The 26,355-nt window shown below is 42.2% G+C and overlaps 2 protein-coding genes across 9 annotated transcripts in view; one reads left to right on the top strand and one right to left on the bottom strand.

Moving 5' to 3' along the window:
- rad51b (RAD51 paralog B) overlaps positions 1–11,341 on the top strand; it is a 40,571-nt gene extending 29,230 nt beyond the window's left edge. For 6 of the 7 annotated variants that reach the window (XM_051072047.1, XM_018703396.2, XM_018703397.2 and 3 more), the window contains one exon: positions 1,574–11,341. Coding sequence is in view for 2 of the 7 variants with exons in the window: in XM_018703398.2 (XP_018558914.1) it covers positions 1,574–1,665 (92 nt within the window). In the remaining 5 variants the exon portion in view is untranslated. Of the gene's footprint in view, positions 1–1,239; positions 1,361–1,573 lie in introns of all 7 variants that reach the window. The other variant, XR_001963954.2, reaches the window with a different exon arrangement.
- zfp36l1b (zinc finger protein 36, C3H type-like 1b) lies at positions 10,373–16,157 on the bottom strand. Of its 2 annotated transcripts, none has more exons than XM_018703403.2 (2): positions 15,986–16,157; positions 10,373–14,534 (listed from the first exon to the last, which is right to left on the bottom strand). In XM_018703403.2, the coding sequence occupies exons 1-2, from the start codon at positions 16,037–16,039 to the stop codon at positions 13,512–13,514; spliced, it is 1,077 nt and encodes a 358-aa protein (XP_018558919.1). In that variant the 5' UTR covers positions 16,040–16,157; the 3' UTR covers positions 10,373–13,511. The 2 variants fall into 2 exon arrangements, with proteins under 2 accessions (XP_018558919.1, XP_018558920.1); XM_018703404.2 differs by lacking the exon at positions 15,986–16,157 and adding an exon at positions 15,777–15,965.
- Positions 16,158–26,355: the final 10,198 nt, after the last annotated feature.

Below are 26,355 nucleotides of genomic sequence, written 5' to 3'. Positions count from 1 at the left end.
TGTGGGGACTGTGAGGCTGGGTGTTGTGTTTTCCATGTTTTACACCCAAGCGCCCAGCATTGAAGCTCTCAGGCTCGGGAGGTTGGGAGCTCATACTGTACCATGTAGTGTTGGTTAGGAGTTCATGTGGTCTCAGGTTAGTAGCATGTGGTGATGGTGTTATGGAAACTGCACAGCTGGATGGAAGGTATAATGACTGCCTAAGACATGAGTCTCTCTTTTCAGGTCAGAAAATGTGTAAAAATAAACCCTCTGTTAATCATTAGTTAGCCTCCAGCTAACTTTGTAACACTGTAACATAATGTGATCATCACCACTGAAAGTCAAAAACAATAACAGAGATGTTTGACATCTAAGGCAAGCTTTTCTCTGTACTTGTCCACGGAGCAGTGGATATACATTGTATTGTTTAATGACACACACAGCTTATCACAGTGAGTCAGACTGAGGCCTGGTGACAGTCTGCTGCCATCTGTTTTTCTGCCTGTCCTCTCTGCCCTCTGCTGTCTTTGCAGAATGAATATGGATTATGGCAAAACAAGCGAATGTTATAAAAATACCTCAGCTGACGTCAGCTGCTGTTGAAGTAATCCATCCCCTATTTTCCTTGAGCTGGTTTTGTTTTATAAAGTCTGTTATGGACCGACATTTTTGTAAATGTTTACTTCATACTTGCCCATATGGTGACTGGTAGAAACAAAGCTGCAGCAGACTGCTTCCTCCAGCTCTGCCAACACAGTATCAGCTCTCTGTGGCTGAAGCAGAGGAAGGGATGGAAGTTACAGTAACAGGTTAGGCTTGCAGCTCGTGGTTTTGTCCAGAGCAGCTTAGGTTGAGTGCTAAGACACAAGGACACACAGCAGGTGTCCTGTAGTTGGGCTTGAACACTGCAGTGGAAAAGGTCACATTGGTTAGCACAACGATTGGCAGCTAGCCAAGCTCCATTAACAGTGAAGAAATATGCATACCAACAAATATAAAGCTGGTTCAAACGTCAGTATTCACAAAGCTTCCTTCCTTTATTGGAGATACTGCATGCAGTCACTGCAGCTGTGTGGTCAGGGGCAGAAGAATTGTCTCCAGCACACACTGCTTCTTAAACTATACTGTTGTTTTCTTTCATATACCAGAGACAATGAGTAAACAACAGTTTTGAGTTGGAGTTGTTGGTAGGCAGAGTTTTCATGTTTTATAGCACTAGGCTGGCAGTTTCCCATTTTCCCCATTCTATGTCCTTAGTTGACACAACACGTCCAAGATCAGTCCCTGTTCTGGGCTGAGGAGATGACAATGATATCTATCCTCTCATCTCAGCTGGAGAAAGAAGACCATTTCCTCTAATTCAGGAGTGTTCCTCAGGGTGAGTGTGTGGGAGTTCAGTCATGGTCAAAGTGCACAGAGTTAGTAATAGTCTCATACCTGTGACATTCTGCTGCCAAAAGAGGAAGGGACAGTGGTTGAATATTGTGGGAGTAAAGTGATACACAGACCAGGTCTTGTTTGGCCTGAGGGAACCCTGATAAATGAACGTGTGTTTGACCCTGTCTCTGTTTGTGTTTGCTGTGTTTTCCAGGAAACGACAGTCAGGAAATCTTGTATGAGGGCACTGATCCAGGCCTCCAGCCAATCAGGGTTCGGACTGAATTCAACTACAACCTGAACTGATTTGTGGACTGAATAGACCAAACACCTGTGTGTGTACCTCTACCAAACCCTACTCCCTCTCCGTCCTCTTCTAACTGTTGGCCTACCTCGCTCACTCACTGCCACCAACTCTGTTTCTAAACTGAATAGAAGCGACTTTACAGAGTTATCATTTCAAACTGTAAACACACAGACGCGTGCACCCTCACCCTCGTACACCTACCCTTGTGGGGACCCACCAGTGACACAATGCATTCCCTATCTCCTTACACTACCCTTACCATCACAGCTGAATGCCTAACCCTAACCTAAAACCAAATCTGAGCCATCAAACAGTTCCAGCATTTCAGTCCCCACAAAGCTGGACCCTGTAAGTATTGCAAAACATCTATTTGTGTGTGTGTATGTGTGTCATAGTGGTTGATAGTGTTACACACACATTACATTTGTTGTTGTTGTAAACTATGACTGAACTGGCTAAGGTTTGGTTGGAAAACTTAAGAAGGAAGTGGAGGCCTTGGTGGCCTAATGGTAAAGGCATATACCATATGCTGTAACCACAGTGCTCATGGTTCATTCCCAGCCTAGCACCCATATGCCCCTTCTCTCTACTCTCTTCTCTCAACTATGATATAAAGGCAAAAATACTAAATTATAAATAAAGGCACGAGGGAGCATTTCCTGCCAAAGAGTGAGATCCACTCATTTGACCTATTATAACCATCTCAGTTCACTGTGTTAATAAAGGACAAGATACATATCAATTCTGCATACAGTGTTCATATTTTTCCCAGATTTAAGATGCTCCCCTGATTAAATTTCCACACTGGCAGTCATTACTGGCTCTAGGGATCAGTTGAGATGTTTTGGAAAACCAACATTAAGTATGTTTCCACAAGTGTCTAATCCTGAAATAAAAAAGTCAAGATATGGCAAAAAAGTTTGTGCTCAGCTTTGATGTAAAAGTTGCTGAGTCTATAAAAATGATTGACGAAGTGAAAAGTGAAACAGGCTTAGTGAACAAACGCTGACGTACATGAGGCATGACGAGAGGAAAATATCAGATCTGTGTGGAGCGATGAGACTGGAACCTTCTTCACATTAAAGATCCCTGTCAGGGAAACTGACTGGCAGACTGTTAAAGAAAATCACAGTATCAGACAGTTTCACTGCCATCATGGACCTGTAGAATAAACTGAAAGACACTTTAAACTCAGAAAATTCACTGTTTGTCTGTATTTGTGGCTGACTAAATGAAGATCAGATCACACTGTATGACCACTTAATGGAAAAAACCAGGTCATTCCACATAGTTCCCTGACTTTTTCTCTTTACTGTAAAACTTACTGACATTCCCATCAGCCACAGCAGCAATGTGTTTGGTGCTATAATCCCCACACTAAACTAAGATGAATGGTGAGCATGGTAAACGTTATACCTGCCACAGATGTTAGCATCCCCACCATCATCATCTGAGGATGAAAAACTCACTTTGCATCCCACAAATTAGCATGGCTATAAACTTAAACCAACACACTCCAAGTCCAAACTGAAATTCCACTGTGACAATGTGAAAAGTTTGTGTGTGTAACAGTGGAACAGGAACAATGCAAACTCGGTCTGAGATGAAATTTTATTGTGGTTTATTTAGTTTTCTTCTTGCACAACTGACAATTTCTGTTGTTACAGGGATGTGCGCCAGCCTGGAGAAACTCAACTGTTATTTAATTTCCCTTTCATTTGAACAGGCTGGACATGCCAAACCTTTGCCATGGCCTTGATCTCATGACCTCACCCTCAGTATTGTAATGTCATTAAATGGACATGGATTTCATTGGTCACTGGCTCATTTCTGACAGCAAAATGTCAGCAGAAACAACGCAACTCTTTTCCCATCTGATATTGTGTTGTACAGTATCATGACCTCAGTAAGAAGTTATAGACCCACTGTGATTTTACCTGCTTGTTTCAGAGTTGAATATCTTGTATATAAATTCAGACCTGCCTTTGAAAACACCCTCAGAATTTTATTTCCAGTTTGATTTGAATCAAAGATCAGATTTTAGTCACTTTAACCTTCAGCTTTAACGTTTAACTTTAGTTTATGCCTGATGGTGATTGTGTTATATGGACAGCTTATTCATTAGGTTGTGTTTCACAGATGGCTCCCTAAGAAGTGTCAGCCCCGCCTCAGTGCACACACTAAGGTAGTAGAGTGGCGATTAACATGGCAGTGCAGGCTCCAGGCGGTGGGGCAGTGAGGCCAAAGGAAGGTGGCTGGGCCTGTTTACACCTCTGAAGATCAGCTGCTTCAGCACACAGCAGCCTGAATCAGCTGCTAATGCTCAGGACTGAACATGACCCATCAGTCCTGCAAGTCATTAACAGGCTCTGACGGGCTGTTGCCATGGTACCCGTTCCCATGACTTGTGTTCCCATGGCCAAGAGCCCTCAGGGGAAGTTTGGCCACTTAGCTGAACAATGGTGTTATTTCTGGTGACTCCTCCTGGTTTCTCTGACCACAGGACACACACAGTCTGTCTACATGTTCAGCTGCAGGAACATGAAGCCACTGTATGCTGTTTATATACAGTTTGTGGTAGTGGTGGTGGGTGTATGTGTGTGTAGAGGGCTTTACAGCTTAGGGAAAAAGCAATGAGATATTCATGCACCTTTTGTTTTCCTCCCTGTCATATGCCGTTCATTCCAGAGATGTTCTTTTCACTAAAGGATCATGGGAAGTTGCCCCCCTGTTGTGTCCTGCTAATGAATACGGCGTGGATGTTTTTACCCTCTCTAATCTGTTGACCTTTGAGCTTCTGTTTCAGCCTGATCCAACATGAAGTTTGGTCTCCTCACAGTCCAGTGATCGTTTTGACTTGCATAATGTACTGTACTGTCAGCTGGCATTAACTTTCAACAGATTTCCTTAGACATGTTCCTTTTTCTGTCTCTCCCTGTCAAATACACAAACACACTCACACACAGATCACTGCCCCAGGCCCAGACAGACAACCCTCCAGAGCTGTACTTAGAGGACTGACATGTTCTCACAGATCACTTGATGAGCTGTCTCAGTTATGTCCTCCCTCCCTGACAGATGGGGGAGGGAGGAGGAGTCAGGAGGTCCAAATTGAACCTACCTACTCATCTCAAAGCCTTTACTTACCTCTGTGCTGCACCTGTTCCTAAGGCAGAGTTGGGCAGTGTTAGGATACTGTGGCAGTATCAGCAGAGAAGTGGTTCTCCCATGCTGTGCTGTGAGTGGGTGAGTGGATCAGCTGTGGTAACAGAGGGTCTGAAGTTATTTCTTCCAGCAGACAGAGAGGCCCACCCCGTTTCATCAGTCTTATAAAATATCAGTGGGTGTCCCAGAGCTGTGTGTCTGGCTGAGGGACTGCAGAATCAATTCATTTCAGTGGAATCATCACAGTCAGCGTATTACCTGGTGGAGTTTTTGCGTTAAGCTCCATTTTGGTGTAGCCAGACTAAATTGCCATGTTGTTTCACTTCAGTTCTGCACGGTGGTGCAGTGGTTAGTGCTGTCGTCTCACAGCAGGAAGGTCCCGGGTTTGAGTTCACCCGGGGCTTTTCTGTGTGGAGTTCATGTTCTCCCTGTTCCTGTGACATACAAGTTAAATGTTGACTCTGAATTGCCTGTAGGTGTGAATGGTTGTTTGTGTCTATGTGTCAGTCCTGTGATGGCCTGGTGATCTGTTCAGGGTGTGCCCCACCTCTCGGCCAGTGTCAGCTATAAGGAAATATGTTGATTTAAAAGTTACTTCTTTAGCTCGCCTTACAACATCCCATACAGCTCTATCTATCTCATCCAGGCTGTCAGTTTTCTGTGTTGACACATGAATCTCCATCATTAATCAATAGCAGATAGTCTTGAAGTTACATCATAGTGAAAGTGTTTTTAAAAGAGGCTGTGTTTATCATGTTCACAATATGAGTCTATGTGAAACAGCCACTGTTGTGGTATTCATTCAGAAGAATGATTTTTTATTTATTTAATGCAGTGTATTGACACACAGAGACCTCACTGAAATGAATGCAGGGGCTGCTGAACTCTGGGTTTAGTCAGCGTTATACAGACCTGGAGGTTAGATTAGCCCAGTCTGGAAAATCTGTGTCATAATAATGAGCAAGAAACTGGAGCAAAGTCACGAGGCCTGTTCTGCAGAGAGCAAAGTCCTCACTCAGAGAATACACACACACACACACACACACACACACACACACACACACAAGAATACACTGTCAGATTCACCTCTGCCACTGTACAGTTGACACCATCCTGCTGGGAAAACAAAGAGGCTTTTAGAAACAACAGAGTGCAGTTACAGAGTGTCAACTTCACTTTGGCTTAATGTCAGATACGCAACACATGAAGCTTGATCATTTCCAGCTATCAGCATTATTTACCCGATTATCAGCAGCATGTGGTTAGTTTTTGTTTCTGATAGACTCCAACAGTGCTTCCTCAATCATGTATCACTGTGCTCCAACTGGTAAAATTATAATGGAGCCTTACATAACTAAGGTTTTCTTGGGCCAAAAGCATGGAAGAAAGTGAAATGGATAAATGGATAATAGAATAACTTTCTGCCTTGGAAATATATCAAACACGAACAGAGCCCCTGAAACACTGTCTGATAAGCACATCAGTTACTGGCTGATGACAGAATTATGGTTGTGCTCTTTGCTTTTGCTATTGTCACAGTAGGTAACTCAGCATCTTTGCAGCTGATATATGGTGGGTTATGGTGGGGCTGTTGTGGCTATGTAGCTGTGATTATGACTAGGGAACAGTATGGCTATAATTATAGCATGGTGGTAGCTATGGTTTTGGCTGTGGCTGTCGTGTCTACCATGGCTGACACACGAGTTTTAATAGGTGTAATCCTAAAGACATGCAGGACTCAGTGCAGGTTCAGTGAGAGAGCATTGTGGTGAAACTGTTACTGAACATACAGCAAATCTGTCCAGGTCTGAACTGGGCTATGCTAAGCTCTCACAGCCAGTGTTTCTTCCTTAAGTGCTGTAAACAGTAGCTACAGAAACAGCTACATAGTCACAGTCACATAACCAGCCACAGTGGCTGTAGCTGTGTGATGGTGGTGGAGAGTGCTAGCTAACATATCGCACCAAAATCTCCCACAGGTGTTCAGTTGGGTTGAGATGTGGTGACTGTTAGAGCAGTTATGAATCACATCATTTTCATCCTCAATAAAGCATTTAGTGAGCTCTGTGAGCTGAATGTGTGTGAAGCATCATGTGCTCAACTCTTTTACTCAGCTAACTTTACAAAGATAATGATGAACTGGACTGCATTATATTGAGAGGTGTTTCTAAGATTTAGCCCACCCCATTTACAAACATGACACATAATGTCTCTGACAGTATCAGTAAAAGCTGAACATTACTATCTTTGTAAGGGTTCGTTGCAGTGGGTGTACCTAATAAATTGGCCACTGAGTGTACTTTGTCAGTCATCTGGGTAGTGTTACAGTCCTTATTTCCAGGACTTGTGACTTGACTTGGACTCAAACAGTGACTGCATTCAGACTCTGACACTGGAGACAAAGATGGACTTTTTTTGTTATTTTTTAGACTATAATAATTAGCATAAGTTATTGAAAGGTATATTAATACTGTAACATTATTCAGTTTTGTGCAAGGGCAGGCATGTGTGTTCCCCAGCCGACATGCAGATTCACGTGATTTGGACTGGGACTTAAGCACTGGGGACACGAGACCCGACTCGTATGCAAAGTTTAGTGACTCGATAACAACACTACATCTGGGTTTATCAGAAATCTCCTGCAATCCAGCCCACATAGCTGTCAGAGCAGCAGCGTGGATTTGGAGTCTAATGGCCTTGTGTCTCTGTTTGGATCATGGAGGAAGCCATGATGAACATTGTTTGTAAAGAGTTCTCAGTGATTTAGTGCTGACTCTGAGCTCATCACTGACAGACTCAAACATAAAAGCAGCTCTGCCTTCAGTCTGGGATGGGTTTGGTTTATTTTCTTTTAAAGTGTTCACCTCCATGTAACTTGCGTCAGCCTGATGCTATCAGTTATAATTCAATCCATGGATAAACTGTTTTGGGTGTATTTACTCTCTCAGACAGTCTTGGATAGGCAGTGTAGATGCCCATCATGTTATTTGTCAGCTGTAATCTCCCATCTGAGCAGCTGGAATGTGTTCCAGTGAAGTGTGGCGTTACTGGGAGATATGTGGTAGAATCAGTCTTTTTCCTAACTTGAAGCAGTCCTCCCCCGCGTGTCCTCATTTTCTTTTCCTGTACTCTTCATCCTATCTTTCAAACACGTCCTCTGAGCTCATCCATCTTAGCTCCAGCTGAGACGTCTGTGTTTTCACTGTGGAGATTCTACCTGTTTGATCCTATTATTTTTTCAGCTGGGAGAACATCACTAACAGAGGCACTGTAAAATCAGTGGCAATGATAATACTCAACTGCAGAGCCTTTCTCTTCAGCAGCAGAGTCTGTGGGCACAGTGACTCGCTCATGCATGCTGGAGATCTGTTCCTCCACACCAGAAACCACCTTTCTGGCATAGTGTTTTTTGGTGTAGTCTTTGCAAATAAACTCGGGCCCCTGACAAGGACCTGTGTTTATTAAACATCTCAGAGTAGAGATTCAGTCTTTTTTTAGCATTTTCACTGTGCACAGAAGGAGTAATGCACAGAAGCAGTAAAACTAGACCAATCTGATGTTCATGTGTAAGAGTTGGTTTCGTCTTGGCCTGGAGTGCCTCGTTTAACTTAGATCTCCACACAGCTATTAAGTGTGGATTTGTCCTGCCAGTGTTTTCTGATACAGCTGCCCGTTTATTTTCTCCTCAGATCTACCAACAGCTTGCAGGGTTAAAGAAACAGCAGGGGAAGAGGAGTGAGTCCACAGGCTCTGAGCTGGATTACAGTATGGGCTGGGCAACACTAGATGTTGTTTGGTTCATGGGTCAGGGTACTACAAGGGAAGCAGAAACTCTCCCCTCTGAGCCTGTGTTTACTCAGGAGCTGAGCCTCTGATCATCTACTTTTCTCTGAGGAAATAAAGCTGGGATTAGTGGTGGAGGCTTGGTTCATTATCAGCACTAACAGTTGCAGCTATGCTATTAGTCTTACAGAAACTATTTATTTTATTTATTTTGACATAAAACATTTAACATTGAAATAGAAATCAGATGACTGCTGGGTACGATAACTCTGTGGCACTAGAGAAAATGAGTTAGAAATGAGGGCAAAACCCTTAATAAGCTGTGATTGATTTTATGACTGTGTGTTCTCTGTAAATCTGTTTTTATCACAGTTATACTTTATGATGCTACATGATAACATTTGCCATGAATGAACCATTCCAGTCCACCCCACCAAAAAAAAAAAGTCTCCAGTAAACATGCCACACAGCACGTGTGCACAGAGGAAACAGATGAAATCTTGACAATACCATAACTAACTGCCTCATTATGTGGGAAGCAGCAGTGAACTATCAGGATGTGACGGAGCTCTAAAAGAATTTCTGACTGTAGGCTTTCTCAATAATCACATCACACTTGCTGATGGAAACACACCTGTGTTGCATTTTCTTTTTCCCTATCTGAGAAAATCAATGCACCGTTCTTGCTGTAGCTGGATGGAAACACACAATGCCTGTGTTTGTTTGGGTCATTAAGACGAACAGAAATTAAACAGCAGGTAAATTACATTTTGGACTTGGTCACCTTTCATGGAAATGAGAAAGTAATCACACCAACCACAGGCAATTACAGGATTAATGCTAGAGGGAGATGGATGTTGATATCTGACTCAGCGGTTTCTCATGATTGCAAGGTTGAGCAGAACACAATGAAGTGAGGACAAACAGATCATATTCAGATATTCATTACAGGAATAAGGAGTGGGGAGGGGAAAACATCCAGTTTGGTTTGACCAGGTGAGGATCACTTTTTAATCAGCAATGTGAACCCTCTCAAAAAAGCACAACACATTTGACTTTTCTACAGTGATCCAAACCACATTAGACAAGCTGTAATTTTATCATGCCCTTAAATACCGTAATGTCATGAAGATGGCACTGAAACCTCTGCTTGTTCCAGCAGCAATACAGCAAAGGCAGGCTCTCCCTCTGATCTCTGAGGGAACGCTGTAAAAAATGAGTGCATGTGTGCGGTATCTGGCAAGGAGGTGTGTAAAGAGCTGAGAGGATGAGAGGGAAGTCAACACAAACTGCAGCCATAGTGTCTCCTACAGTTGAGTACCTCTGTCTGACTGTCATTAGAGGAAAAACAGCGCTCAGGTCAGCTGCAGGGACGTTGTGTTGTACAGACTCTGGTGTTCTGCTAGACCTGGACTGATTTTATGGAAAATGTACATTAATGTGTCAACTAACATATAGACCACCACACCCTAGGCTAACTGGATGAGTACTTAAAGGGACCGTTCCATGTTTTTTGCCTGCTTCAACCTACAGATCACATATACTGCCCTCCAGTAAGTCAGTGATAACTGCTCATTACCCTGTGGTATATACAGGAACTTGAAAACAGTGTACTACAACATGCTTCGGAAACCGAGCAGCAGTAATACATGATATGTAGTAAATGGGCTGAAATGCTGGTATGGTCCAAACCTAATGTTGTGTCATATCCTGCTCAGTAATCTACGGACTGTCTGCGTCACAACATCAACTCACACATTCAGTATAAAGACATGTTTTATTGGTTTTAACTGCAATCTGTCATAACAAAATAAACCATAAACAAAGTAATTACTGTAGTGACAGCAACAGCTGCTGGAGAATACATTCAACAGTTGCTTTTCATGTGTCAATCCTGTTAACCTCCAACCTACAGGAATACATTTTAGGCTTTTATCTGCTCTGTTACAGAAACATATGAAGGCACATTTGAGAAACCTGGAATGTATTTATAGGCACTTCATGGGAAAAAAAGTGGTCAGAAACAACCTTTACATCATCATGATCATCATGACTCAAAGTGCTAGTAAGTCTGTGCGTGATACTGCGGAACAGGCATGCTTCTATCGTCCTTTCAAAACAAAGCCTTAAAATGTTGTTTGTAAAACTGAGTGGCTGATAATCAAATGAGAAGTCATCCGAAAAAAAAGACACAAATATGAGAACAGGACTGTTCCAGAGCCTGCATTGTAGAGAATGAAAGAAGATGCTACCCAGAACTGCAGCAGAGATGAGAGGCCTGGACACACTGGAAGCTATGGTCAACACGCCTGCATTTTGATCTGGAAATTTGACAGCTGGTAGAGTGCAGGTGGGAAATGTTAACACGGTTCCTACAAGAGTTGTGTTCCAACATTCCAGGGTTACAACACTCTGAATTCAGTCAAATTCAGCAAATTAATGGAAATACTGTCACTTTGAATATCCTGTTGCTCAGTATTGTTTAGATGCTCTGTAGACTGACACTGGTGTACTTGAAGGATGGAGGTCTAAACCCACTGAGTGAATTGTTCTATCTATCTGAAGGATATAAAACTATTTTCCCCAAACTTCTTGGTGCAATTTCCAAACATGGTTGAAAGGCTTTAAATTAATTTCAATTTAATAAATATAGGAATTTATATACATTCACAGTGAATTTCACACTTGAAAAGGTGTGAGCTGCTCTGGCAAAAATGTGTGTAAAGATAGTGAAGTGGGGGAAAAGAGCAGCAGGGGAGCTGCTCCAGACACAGAGCCAGTAAACAAAAAAAAAAAAAAAACACACACACCGCCTAACTGGTGGTATATCATCTCCAGGAGTCACAACAGTGACAAGAGCCGAATGGTGTGTGTGTTGGCTGTAAGAACCCTGTTAGACCAGCACCACCCGCACCCTGAGTGCATTCATACTTTGTCTATACTTTCAACAACTACTGTATATGCTACTAGCTTAGTTTTCTGATTAGTTTGCAATTACTGTATTAGCTTTACTCATCATTTGAACTTGATTAAGGTAGCTGCAGAGTGTCACCCCCTCACTGAAAAGACAAAGCTTGTAGTTATGCCTCTAGCAGGGGCTTTGACTTTGATACTTCCAGTGCGTTTGTGCCTTCAGACTGCAACAGAGAACCTCAAACTGCAGTCCAACGTGTGGGAGGAACAAACAATAAATACAAATGCTAAACCTTTGTGTTTTAAATTAAGATTCACTTTCAAAATAAATCAAGTGTTACAAAAAAAGGTCATTGCAGTATAATATATTAACTGTGAATAAAAATAACAAAAAAAGGTCTTCACAATCTTGCGATTAATACGGAAGATCATAATTTAACATAACAGAAAATATATATCCTATTGTTTCATTAACCAGATAAATACAAAATAAAAATGCTTAAGATCAGCAATAAATACATTTTGATAAATAAGCAGTGACAGCCAAATCCCCAACTTTGAGGGCTTTGGGAAATAAACTAGACAATAATAATAACATCATAATAATAATAACATTGAACATGGCGGAATCAACAGGAGCATTTATGCTCATCTGATTTCAGACACAGAACTGATCTGTGGGGTTTAGATAGATGTGATGAGATTGAGAAGCTCAACTGCTAAACTGTTGGGAGTTCAATGGTCAGAACTTTGCAGCAGAGTTTGAACTCTAAATCTGAAGGTGGCAAATTAACAGCAGGAACCCGTCAACTGCTGGTCAACTTAGTCTGCTGGCAGTTTGTTAAAGAGTCACTTCACACAAATGAACAACAACAACAGAGTCTGCATTACTCTGTTGCTCCACAGACTTCAGTGAGAACACTGTTATTGGAAGTATGTTCTGCAAAAGAAATAGGCCATAAGAAAACTGCTTCAGTATGTTCTATGGGTGATTCAGAGTGACATTGATGTGGAAGAGATGCTGCCATTGAACTTGTAAAAATGTCTTTTTTTTTTGATGCTGTGAACATACACTAAACTCCACCCTCTTCCAATGGGGTGCAATAGAGGCAGGTATCTCTAGACATAATAAACCTAAACTATACATGAGAGGTATGTGACAGAATAGGTTTTCTTGTCATTTGGGTGAAACGACCCTTTAACTCAACCTCCAACATCAGAGAATTTATTTTGAATCCTGTTCAAAGATTGACTCAAAACCCCGGAAAATGATGACAGACCACCAGCTTAGTGATACAAGGCACCTAGCACCAGCATCCCAACCTGACTGGGGGAAAGTGATCTGCAAGTCTGCCTCTTAAAAAACACACAGTCACGTGACACAAGTGAGAGGAGGAGAAAACTGGGCATAATTAGAAGAGGCTTACTGCTGGTCATGAATAAACTGCAAGGCACTTTAAGACACTTACTGTCTATGGACTTTCTTGTTCATTTTATGGTGATGATACTTTAAAGGTTGAACACTGAGCTGTCATAAGCCAGCAGGAGGTTGGAGCGCAGTCAACAGCCCTGTACTGAACACACACTCTGGGCCCACTGCCACTCTGACTGCACATAAGTCATATTAAACTACTTTATAATGTGAACTCAGAGCTACTTTTTACAATCGCATTCATCCCACCAGGGCAGGGTGTTTATGCGAAAATGATTCTGGTTTAGTAAGTGTTCATCATAATGAAGAGACCTGATCTAGATTTGGGGTGAGGTTCCTTAAAGGTAAGGAAAGACAAACCTCAAATGAGAGAAGGTATCTGGTGTTCTGATGTGACTCACTGGTAAAAACAATGCACAGAGCAGTCTGCTTCTCCTGTAAACAGGGCTGAGAGGAGGAGGAGGAGGAGGAAGTTAGGGAGGTGAATAGGTATCCATCTTCCTCTCTCTCCCCCTCCATCACTCCCATCTCAGACCCAGAGATGCAGACACCTTAATCATCAGAGACAGAGAGCCTGCTGAAAATGGGGAGGCGGCGGGAGGCATCCAGGAGGGGGGACTCAGAGCCACTCTGGCTGCCAATGCTGCTCTGGTATCCCTCCTGGTCAGACAGAGAGTCTGGAGGGCTGGGGGGGCTCTCCGATGTGGGTTGAAAAAAGCAGGGTGTGGTTGGGGAAGGCGGGGCCAGACCTTGAGGCTCAGACACAGGCGGGGGACCCAGGCTTGGGCCAAACAGGCTGGTAAGCTCTTGACTGGAGTAGGTGAAGGGATTGCTCTGCCACTCGGTCAGGTCTTCAGTGGAGAACACAGGTGGAGGTGTGACTGAAGTGGGGCTGTCCTGTGGGCCGCCAGAGCTGGAGAAACCGGCGAAGCTGAAGCTGTGCTGCAGCCGAGGGCGCTCCATCTTGTTGAAGGCAGAGAGGGGAGGGGGCCCGCGCCGCTCCTCTGCATTGTGGATGAAGTGGCAGCGGGGGCCGTATGGGCAGAATCCGATGGTGTGGAAGGTGCGGCACAGCTCAGTCTTGTATTTTGGGTGACGGCTCAAGCTGCGCAGCTCATGCATGCCATGGGCAAATTGGCACTTATCACCGTACTTGCATGTGCCATTCTCCTCATAGGGCCGGCACAGCTCCGTTTTATATCGACTCGAGTTGACTTGGCTGCTTCCACTTGCACATGCCTGACCACTGGGGCGCAGTCTGTCACCCAGCTCTGAGTAAGAGCGCTCACGGAAACGGTTCTCCTTGTTGTTGCCACTGCAGCTGCTGCCCAACAACACTGAGGGATCCGTTTTAAGGCTGTTTACGAACTGATTCTGGTTGAACTTTGTACTGGAGAGACTGACTGAGTGACGGCGTTGGAACAGGCCTCCTGCAGAGGGGGCCCCCACCACCTTCCTGTCCAGCAGAGACCCTGTGGGGGTGCAGGAGGAGAGGTTGGCACTGGAGCATGGGACAGACGTCAGCTGAGGTCCACCAAGACTGTTGTTGCTGCTGTAGTTAAACATCTTATTGTTCTGTAAAGACAAATGTGTGACAGTTACTTGAAAAAGCAATCATACTTCTGGAAAGCTTTTTTTTTTTTTTTTTTTTTTAATCTAATGTGTCTCTGTTTACATCAGCAGTTATACACCAGTCACATGTGTGGTATACAAGATGACACAGCATTTCCTGTAACATGGTGTGAGAATGTGTTTTACTATCCCCACTGAGTCATAATGCTTCAGAATTAAACGGTGCTACATCATCCAACACAAATTAAGACAAGCATTACAACTGTCAACTTCAACAGAGCGTAATAGAAAATATACATATATTTGAATCCAAGTGTCTGTGAAAAATGACTATTAATGGCATTTTAAATCTGCTGAAACTATAGTAGCTTTTGCCACTATATTCTGGATGATTCCTTAAATCAGAACTATTGTCCCATAAGAACCAGAACTTCCATAAGAACCAGAGATTGAAATGTAAATGAAAACTAAAACCTGGTCACAAGAATCTGAATGTAGCTCACTTTTATTGTTAAGAACAAAGATAGGAAGAGGTCCAGACAGACTCTGTAAACATGACATTTTAAGACCGCACAAGTCACTTCATATATTAAAATGCATCACACAAGTAAATATATCAATCACTGTTTGAAAACCGAGCATTCCCCCTGATCCCACAATAACACTACCTTGCCTTGCAGCCAGCAACTTTCATTCTATTCATAAATCTTACATAAAGTGACACTTCTGTAAAAAGGATTGATTTACCCTTACTTTAACAGTACACCGATTACTGCACACAAGCTGGATCAACAATGTCCTCTGTTCTGTACACAAACAGTCTCTTCATGGCTCTATATCGGATTGAACCGCAGCTAGACTTACTTTGATACTGACATCCACGCAGACTAAAAGGTTAAGCAGCAACAACAGACTGTCCACCTTAAGGCTTCTACAGAAAAAAGCAGTTTCGTTGATGCATGTAGCTTTGCAGCGTATTGTCTGCACAGAGGGATACTAAAGTGAATAATTAAAACTTCAGAAAATAAGTCTCAACAGGACATACAGTTATTTACAAAACTAACGTAAGCCAGATAAAGTCATGTGTTGCTGCCTTATAGCTATGGTAAAACAGTGACGCTGAAAACAGTTAACTTAATACAAAGTTCATGTCCAGACAGACGCAGAGGGAGTAAGCTGGCAGTAAACCCTGGTTAACTTTAAATAGCTATTCAGTGTTAGTTACCAAACAGAGCAGACACTTACTTTTACTTCCTGTGAGTAATTAACTGAACGGTGTTTAACGTTGACATGTGCTGTTACTAGTCAACAACATAGCGGGTAAGAGAAGTTACGAGCCTGAAAAACTTCACATCAAACTTGCAGCAAGAAAAGTGGCTAGGCTAATGTTAGCATGTTCCGTCCAGAAAAGAGAAAGTCAGGCGGCCGATTCTTCCCCGAGAAGCGACAGTTACCTTGTTGGAGACTTCTCTATATTCCAGGAAAGAAGAAATGACAGTTGCTGTCATGTTTGTTGGTGCAGAATAAAGGCTGCTGATTATTTACAGTGGTCGGTGATTTCTGCCCCGTGGAGAGCCCCCTCTGCCGCGCCGCGAAGCTGCGCAGTTCCTTTTCAACAGACAGAGGATATGTAGCTGTGGGGTGGGCGGGCCTCCCGCGGACACGGCTCAAACACTCGGACACAGCCGGAGAGCACAGAGCGCCCCTTCAGGGCGGACATGATGCTCATATCATGGGCTATGTAGAGGACATATTAAGTGTCAGTTTTCATGAGCACTCAGAATGAATCATGAACTGTTCCCTTCTTCTTTTTTGATAAATGCAACCTAATGTGTCGTTGCTGTATTTTCACATGAATACAATGCAAAGTCACCATTGGCATAACTTCTGTTAATTCACCTAACCAAGACAAAACTGCTCCTCAGTTCATTTATCTATTTTGATTATAGTAATTGGCTTCCAAATGACAGCTCTTTTAAGAAACGTTTTCCATTTCCTGGCATCACTCATTACTGCATAAGCTTGACCCTGTCCACCATTCATCTCTGTGTATTATTAATATTAGAAAAAGACCTAATCATTGTCATGTAGTGAAATGCTCTCTCTTTCCTCTAACAACTGTGACACCAGATCATCTACAGGGATCTCAGTGTCCTTACAGTCTGCTTAGATCTTTTTAAAACTACATTTTCTTGCTATCTTATTGAGATTCTGCTCCATATTGACGTTATTGCATCACATTATTTCTGCAAATTTGTCAGCTGCACATTCATGCAGCCAGTCTCCTGTTATACCACACCCCAGTAGTGTTCTACTAGATTCAGATCTGGTGACTGGTGAGACAACTGAAGTTCACTGAACTCACTGTCATGTTCATGAAACTAGTTTGAGACGACTTTTGCTTTGTGACATGGAACATTATCCTGCTGGAAGTCACCATCAGAGGATGGTAAATGGTCAATAACAATACAACAGATCTGTTCTGTGATGCCAAATTCTGACCCTACCATTTGCGTGCCTCAGCAGAAATCGAGGCAGTGGCCATTTTCCTCTGACCTCTCTCATCAACAAGGCGTTTCCTTCCACACAACTGCCGCTCACTGGATGTTTTTTTGTTTTTGGCACCATTCTCAATAAATTCTAGGGACTGTTGTGTGTGAAAATCCCAGGCGATCAGCAGTTTCTGAAATACTCAAACCAACTTGTCTGGCACCAACAATCATTCCGCAGTCGAACACACTGAGATCACATTTTTTCCCCATTCTGTTGTTTGATGTGAACATTAAATGAAGCTCCTGACCTGTATCTGCGTGATTTTATGCACTGCACTGCTGTCATGATTGACTGATGTACATGAATAAATACACTGAATGTATGAATAAACAGGCGCACTGACTAAGGTGCTTGGTAAGTGTGGAAGTGATACACACCAGCTGAGAATACAACTCACCTCAGCTTCAGTATCTCCACTGAAATGTGGAAAATGACAGGAATAAATTCAGCATTCATTCATATATCTTGTGGCTTTCTTGGAATTTAGAAATTGCTCTCATTTATAAAGTTGAGGCTTGAACTCATGATAGCACACACTGAATACTGAAAATGATGCACCTGACCTGTAGTGTTCACACCCCAGTGTTGTCTGGCATGATTTTTGTACAAACAAGTTAAAAACATCCACATTTCTTGAGATGGAGGTCTTGTGGGTAGTCTCAGCTCTGGTGGAGTTGGCCTCAGTTTAGAATAACAAGCTGTCACACTGAGCTATTACACCATTTCAGGATTAATGTCACAAATTATGTGATTATGGTGTAACAGCAGGAGTTTCACCTCTGGGGTGATGGGAACAGGACATGTAGGGGATTACAGGATATACAGCGCTGGTAAAGATGAGGATCTGGGGATATTATCAGGGAGAATAACAATGTCTGAATGAAATAGGCTCATGAATTTCAGTGTTGATGATAATGAATGATAATAAGTTCTGAAGATTGCTCATCAGTGAAACTAAATATAGACCACTTGGCTACATTGTGTTATTGTTAAAGCATTGTGTTGGCCTGTTTTTCATTTCCACAGAGCAATAATCCAATTTTACTGAGCCGCGCTCACAGGGACTATACAGCCTGCTTCTCCCCCACAGCCCCTTCTCTGCCTCTCTTACAGGGACAGATCTGCCATGGCAATCTTCCCACCAACACACTGGGCTTCATGAGATCCCAGAGACTTTGTGGTATTTTGCAACACAAAGTACACTGTGGTTTATTTTTAAAAATCCTTTGCTACCACGGCACAACTTCTTTTACCCTTCTCTTGCTGTTTTGCTATGGTCAACTGAGGTCTGTGTGCACGGTAGAGAGGGAGCAGTGTAGCTATGTGTTTGAATTCAAATCTGTGACTGGTTTTATCTTCTTAGTCAGATGTGTTGCCTTGGTTTCTGTTGCACAAAGCTTGTTTTATTTATCCCCCAAAATGAAGAGGAGTTGATTGAAGGGTTGAATGCAGGAAAGAGGCTTCTAAACTGTTCTGCAATTTTTTTGTCTGTTGCTAATGAAGCAGAAAGATGTGATAACATTATTTGATCAGCACAGAGCACAGGCAAGACCAAAAGCCAAAGGGGTAGTGAATCCAAATAGCATCAACACTTCCACTATCACAACAGACACACAAAACTGGTTGAGGAATTCCGAATCCATCATTATTCTGTTTTACTGGGCTCAATTATAAAAATTAATAACATCAAATCTGCAAATGTCCCCATGAATGATCAATAAGACTGGGTCAGGACACTGTGGAGGAAAGCCTGTGATGGGACAGGCATGTCTGAGAAGAATGGAGTGGTACTTCTCCTTGGTCAGGGTGTAGCCCACTCCATTCTCTCCTATTTGTCTCCTTACATACATCCTTCTGTTACTGCCTTAAATCTCAAACTTGGATTCACCAGTGAATAGGACTTTTTTTCCAGTCATTAACTGGTATTTCTTAACCCACATCAAGCATTTAGTCTTGTATCCCCTTCTGAGGAGTGGTTTAGAAATTGCTACTCATCCTCTGAGACCACAATAAGACAGCTTTCTTTTGACAGTAGTTTTGCTGATCAGAGTCTTGCGTTCCTTATTTAGCTAATTCTGTATCTGTGATGATTGATCTTCTGATGGCATGATCGCTTTTGGTCTGCCTGGTTGTGCTTTGGATACAACTGATCCAGTTTTTGTCAGAGCATTTTAGAGTTCCATGCACTGCCCTATCTATCTATCTATCTATCTATCTATCTATCTATCTATCTATCTATCTATCTATCTATCTATCTATCTATCTATCTATCTATAGCTTTAAATGTCTCTAACATTGTTGTGCACAGACACAGTGAACTATACAGTATATGTCAGAGAGTGCTCAGTGTTCAGTTAATTTTTCACTGTAAGGCATGCTCCATTAAGACATCTGATAAAAAACAAAGTAAACAAACCCAAGCAAAGTCAGCGGACAAACGAGGTCAGTGGAGCAAATGCTGCCACCAGCGCCTGATGACTGGGACTGAACCTGCTGTATCATATCTTAAACAAACAAAGGAGCCGCCACATTCCAAGGTCAACAAAACACAAATAAACATTATGTCATCCATGTCAGGAAACAGACATCACACCAAGAGTGACATCACTGCTGACCACAGGATTTAAAACACTGCTGATTCACCTCCTTCAAGATCAAAACAAATGCTGGTTGTTATTTAAAGGAAGTAAATACTCATCCCCTCACTCCTCACTACAGTGGCTGTCAGGTGACAAAAATGGAGTCTGCACTGACTAGTCTGTTAAGTGAAGAGGTTTGTTTATATAGCTATGTCATGTGTCATCAACCATTGTCTCGGGAGGCTCCCCACATGACTCCCTGCCCTCCTAAGAAGCCAAAAAAAGAGGAGAGGAGGAGGAGGAGCCAGGTGGACAACTACGTTAAGCGCAAGAAAATATCTCTGAAAGTCAGCCCAAAACATCAGCATTTTTTTTTAAAACACACACTCTTATGGAAGTAGCTCTGCTGCTGATGGCAGGGAAACTAGCCCTAGATCTCAGTCTGTGGTCGGTGGTGGGGGTGCAGTGGCAGACTGAAATCCAAGTTCCTCATTGAGAGCCAGAGTTTACTCACCTCATTATAGTGTTGAACAGCAGCGTCATTTCCTCATCACGAACTATTAGCTGAAGAGTACTACTTCCAGGAATGTGCCGTCCTTCCCAAACACTTGGGATTTTTCAGTAAGGAAGAAGGGAGCGTGGGAGTGTGTTTCCTGTAACTGCAGGTCCCTCGCTGAGCTGTGAGACAACTCTGGCCTGGTAATGATGGTGGTTGACTCTGCGCAGGAAAACATTCAACTTAATTGAAAACACCGGGGTCCACTTTTTTTTCAGGGTATCATTTTACAGGCCTGTTATAATGACAGATGGGTGGTATTACAGACAGGTCACATTACACTAGAATTACACTATACATATATATATCATACAGTAAAAAAAAAAGGGGGGATCACTAAAAACAGAAGTTTATCAATTGTATCTCTGGTCTTCATCAGCAGATGGAGTTGGTTCAGTTATCATGTGACATAACAATAGGTGATTGTATATGGGGGGGAGAAAATTTACGGGGTTCTTCTTTCCCAGAACACAATGATATTACTGCTGATAGAAATGATTGATAAAACTCATGACCCAAGTTGTAATAAATCTGGAATTATCCTTTAATCCCAGAATCCACAACATAACGTGACATATAATTATCTGTGGTGTATTCAATACATCACAAAACACTTCCTACTTAACTTTCCTGAACCCAGTCCCTTCAGCTGCTGCAGGCTTTACCCACAATTTCTGAATCATATTAAAGAAAAGAAAAGACAAGAAAAAAAAAAAAAAAAAACCCTCACACAAACAATCCCAACACAAAACATGAAAACATTTTCCATGTAAACATATAATTTTCCAGGACATTTAACTTTTTCTCTCATTTTGCAGGTGTTTTCCATTGCTGGAAAAAATGTCCACAATTACCCACATTTTTCCCAGGTTTTCCAGCCACGCAGGAAAATGGACAACACATTTACAGACTTATCAGCACAAAATACATAACTGCCATTCAAGTAGTGTAAAATACACATACTAGGCTAACTGTGTCATGTCAAGCACACACATATGAACTTATGACCTTGTCCACAGACAGGGAGGTTATGTGCTGATGTGGCTGCAGAGATGAGTCTGGGAGCAGACAGGGATGGTGTCCTGATGATTGTGAAACCAGAATAAGAAGAAAATCTCAAATGCCACTGCTTGGCATCTGTAACACAGTTCATTTACAGCCATGAGTGAATCTTATTGAATTAGTGTGTTTGATCAGCTGGTGCCATTACCACTGCTGAAAATATTGTCATAGTAATTAGATTTGTCAGAGCTATTGTTCAGAGTGTGACACACATTAGTGAATTCAGTGGGAACATTATTGAATGAACGTCTGTCTGCATGGTTCAGTGAGTTCACAGCAAGACTCATATTTGCTCTATTTTTATCTTCAGATCGGCCTTAAAGTGATAGCCTTGTGGAGCCAATTGACCTCTTATCACATGAGGTCATTGAGGACATACAAGGTTAGTGAGGCTGAAATAATATGCAATTGTTATCAGGATTTGAAGTTGTATTCTGTTTGTTCACATATAACATCTATTTATAATTTAAAGTTAGAAAATTAATATGCTGAGAGAGGACAGACAGAGGCAAAACCAAGTACATCATTCACACAACCAGGAGATGGGAACAGACATAAAGCAGAAGGGAGAGACAAGGAGGATGCTGGGACTCCTGGAGGACAAATATCCTGATCCAAAGCTGATTTTGTACGCAGCCCAGGAGGTTCATCTTATTGGCTCTTTAACTCTAACCATGGACTCAGACTTGCAGGTGTTAATTTTCATGGCTGTTTCATATTAGATTGCCAACCTTCCCAGTGCTTGTTGAAGGTCATGGTCTGATGAAACCAAAAGAAACATATTGTCTGGATAGAGCAGAGAAGCAATTCTAAGGTACCCAGATCAGTCCGGACCTTGATTTCCTGTCCATAACTAGAGAACAACCCTGACTGAGCCTGAGGTCCACTTGAAATGTGTTCTACTTCCTGCCAAGAATTCAGACACGGTTCAAATATATTTTTACGGTTGTCACTCTGGTTATGTAAAAACTGGATTGCCTGTAGCAACGGCCCCACAACCCCATACTCCTACAGTACCCCCCCAAAAAAGACTATTGCATTATGACTAGTAAGCAACTCAACTTGGCTGCTGCTGATGCTAGCTGGTACAGCTCACATACTTGGGAGCTTTGAGTTCACTGGATTCACTCATGTACCAAGGTCAGTAAACAGTAGACTCAGTGCCTGTTAGCCTGTGGATATCACTTGTGCTTCCTGCTGCCTGTGGACGTTAGAGAGATTCACTTTGTTTGCTGACTGTGATAATACATCAATTATTACAATTATCACAGCAAGTAAAGTAAATAAATATATATTGATTGATAATATATTGATATCTTAATGATCAGCTTTATTCATGTCACAATTAGAAACACTTCATTCAGTTATTAAAGACACACACAGAATATAATAAAGTAAATACACAAACACACACACACACACACACACACACAGAGAATCCCTGATTCCAGGGCTTTCGTTCTCCAGGTGGGATTTAAAAGTGTATTTGTTCTCATTTACAGAGAGTAAGTCTCATCTCTCATCCATTAAAACTTTACATTTGTGTAGCTCAGCATCTGGCCTATGGTTTGTTAGGAACATATTTGTGGTAAGCTGGAGAGCAGGATGTGGAGCTTGTTGTGATCATGATTCATCTTGACATGTTTGGTTATTGTCGATGTGACAGAACAAAGTAGCATAGAAAGGAGGCAAGGAGCAAAACGAGGAGATTAGGACCAAGGAGGCAGAGACTGAAGGAAGAATGGGAGCAATGCAGACACCAGCAGATCTACACTGCAGCACAGCTGGAAACCCTCCCGTTTCCAATTTTGTAGGAGAAAGACGATGTTGGATTGTGTACATTTGCATCCAGCCATTCAGTCACTGAGGCAATGTTCCTCTCATGTGGCCTCCTCCTTGCAGGGAGACAGAGCAGGCCGCAGGACATGACTGCACTGCTTTGTTTTGAGGATGTCTGGAGGAACAGTTAGGGGATTCTGTTATAACTCTCCAGACAGATCTTCTCCGCTCAGAGATAGCCCACACCTAGATTCAGTAACAAAGATGGGAAGGAATGTTGGGTTTCCATGACATTACCATGTACCGCAGACCACTATCTGAGAAAACCAGGCATACACCCACTGTTGCTCAACATGTCAAATCGCTCTACTGAGTAAAAGCAGTAATCCACACAAATTGAATTCATTTAGCATCTAAGACTCTCCATGCCTGAAAGGTGGCTGTTTACAGTGTTTATAATGAACTCTATCTTTAAGAATTTTTCATACCATGAATAGAAACTTCTCAGACCTCTTCTCAGTCACAGTTCACCGATAATATTTTGAGTGAGTGACAGACACAAGCCTCCAATGCTTTGTAAAGAGATCATATTTATGTCCCCAGGGCCCTATGTTGCCAAGATCTTATGTTCACTAGTTCAATATTCTGTTAACACACATTAAACCTCCAGTTCCCAACAGGAACCCTTTCAACAAGTTGCCACAACAGTCCATGTCATATTAAGAGAATACAGAGCTGAAGAACATCTTTTTCAGGTTTCCACATATATAGATGGGGAACACAGGGCCCTGGAAGCATAGTGTCTTGGGGGATTGTTTGATATCCTTATTATGAGGATGATATCCTTTTTATACTTTATGAGGATGATATCCTCATAAAGTATAAATACGGTGTGGTAAAGACGAGCCATTAAATATCCATCTCCATGCTCTGGGAGCTGGACTGGCTGAGGTCAGTGGTCGGTCTTGTGATGATCAGTGGAGGAGCTGATGCCTGAGGTCAGCCCTCTAATCACCAACTATGTTGGGCTTAGGGTCAGCAGGGCTGTGATAAAACAAGCTGCTGTTTAGTATTTGAGTTGACTGCTCATGATCAGCACTGAGGAGCTTAATGTGCTCAGCCTCAGTGACCAGGACCAGGGTTCAAGTCCTGTCCTGAGACAGCTGCTCTCTCTCTCTCTCTGTGTGTGTGTGTGTGTGTGTGTGTGTGTTATGCTGGCTGAACTCACTGACCTAGTCAGAGTGCAGTCTTACTCTAGTGCTGGTCACACCTCCAGAGGAGAGCAGGCCCATTCCCGGGTCATGGAATAGAGGTTGGTACACAGAGGCTGGGAGGTCTAGTCCTTGTGGCAAGCAGCTGGACCTCTGTTCCTTGGCAGCCAGCACATCTTGAGAAAAGCCCAAACTATTTGCTTTAGGATATCAACCCACTCATTCCCAAGAATGGGGCCATGTGGTCTGCTGGAGCTGACCAGAAGAGCTGATGCTCTTCAAGAGCTATTTTCATTCCTGGAGTATACACAACCACTGCAGCAAAATACTGTGGTCTTAGATAACAGAGTACAATAAAATGTTTGTTTATTTGCATCTGCCTTTTTGTGCAGTCATGTAAGATGGATATATAAATAAATCCACAGCCATATGGCCCAAAGCTGTAAACTTGTTTATCATGCATACCCAGAGATGAGAATGACAGCGGATATAACTCTAGTGTAACAAACATAAAGCTTGTGTTCACCATTTCACACCCATTTGGCAATGTAGTATTGGATTCACGCTGTATGAATTTAATATTTCTGTCTCTATGTATAAAGTCCTGTGTATATTGCTCTTCTGTTAATATTTTTTATTACATTGTCATGTTTACACTGTTCTTATGTTTATATTTTTGATAGCACTGTCTTGTTTTTATCTCGTCTTTTACTCGTATTTATGTCATTTTCTATCTTTTCGATCACTGCTGCAACAATGTAAATTTCCCCATTGTGGGACTAATAAAGGATTATCTTATCTTAAAGTTTAGGGTTTTTAAGGGAAGAGAGAATGTTGTACTAGAGACTTAGACTAGACTTTATTGATCCCTTTGGGATGACTCCCTCAGGGAAATTACTAAAAAAGACAGTCCAAAGATACTAGATATTAGATTGATTAAATATCTTCTTACTGGAACATTTTTCTCAAGATTACCCTGCACTCCTTTCCTAGTTTAACATTTTGTCATCGGATGAACAGTGAATACTGGGTAAATATGTTAAGCCACTGTCTCTGAGTTTTATATCACAGCATCAGAAAGTTCAACAGAGGAGGGAAGCGTTGATAGAGTTTTGTGGTTCCTGGTTATTAGTACTACCTAAATATGAACCTCTTGGATCCAGGCCTGGCAGAGTGATATATATCCTGGGTTTAGCATGGGTCAAGTTCCAAAAGACTACACTTATGCAACTCAATGGCATTTAATTATCAGACCCTTTGTACATGGTTAATGACCATGTCTTTCATCACTACGCCAGTTACAAATCTTCCAACCTAAACAACCATATAGATCGCTTGTTCCTACACTCAGGTGCAACCCATAGGAGTGTACCAGTGGCTTCTAGGGGTTTCATTGTCATTGTAACAAAAATAACCACATGGTTAACATTGTGAAACAGTCTCATACCAGAACTTGGTAACTGGAAGTATTTGTAAGTACTTGACTGACAGTAGGGTTCAAATAGGAACCAATCAGAGGACACACAACCCATTGACCATGATTGATAAACTTCATCACTGGTGCCTTTGAAAGTGCACGAACAACTCACAGAGTGGGCATAAACTCTGCTGTTCACTCACATAGAGGTGCACATAAAATGTAAATACATGAAGCAGAAGAATAGTTGGCTTCAAGCATATAAGGACAGAGCATGTAAATACCATTTGGCTTGAAAAAGCCCAAGTTTCCATTCACAGAACGGTCTGTGGGTCATTCTCTCCCTTACTTAGCGTAACACAGCATAATTACATAACCACATGTAATTATTGCAAAGGAGCAACATGGCTCCAGTGCAGCAAGAGGGTCAGCATCATGAACACACAGAGCATGCTGAGCTGGAAACTTCAAGCGCTCAGTGCTGCTTGATGAGGAATTATGAATGAGCACATCCTCTTTTTGTAAATGTCCTCAGTTACAGTAAAAGATGCAGATAGATGCTGTCCATCCACAGTGACCGTCCAGAACTGTGGGAGAGTTTGGACTGAGGTACAACTGACAACATTCAAGTAGAGACCCAAATCAGGGAATAATGCCCTTACAAAGT

This window comes from Lates calcarifer, linkage group LG7_1 (assembly GCF_001640805.2).
Source record: "Lates calcarifer isolate ASB-BC8 linkage group LG7_1, TLL_Latcal_v3, whole genome shotgun sequence".
Classification (NCBI taxonomy): Eukaryota; Metazoa; Chordata; class Actinopteri; family Centropomidae; genus Lates; species Lates calcarifer.
This window is presented reverse-complemented; position numbering and strand designations above follow the sequence as displayed.

Bases quoted from the DNA above. Each gene is read 5' to 3' on its own strand.
- zfp36l1b (XM_018703403.2), bottom strand. From the start codon at position 16,039: ATGACAGCAACTGTCATTTCTTCTTTCCTGGAATATAGAGAAGTCTCC. The intron at 14,535-15,985 runs GTAACTGTCGCT...TTGTCTTTACAG, and splicing joins ATAGAGAAGTCTCCAACAAG to AACAATAAGATGTTTAACTA.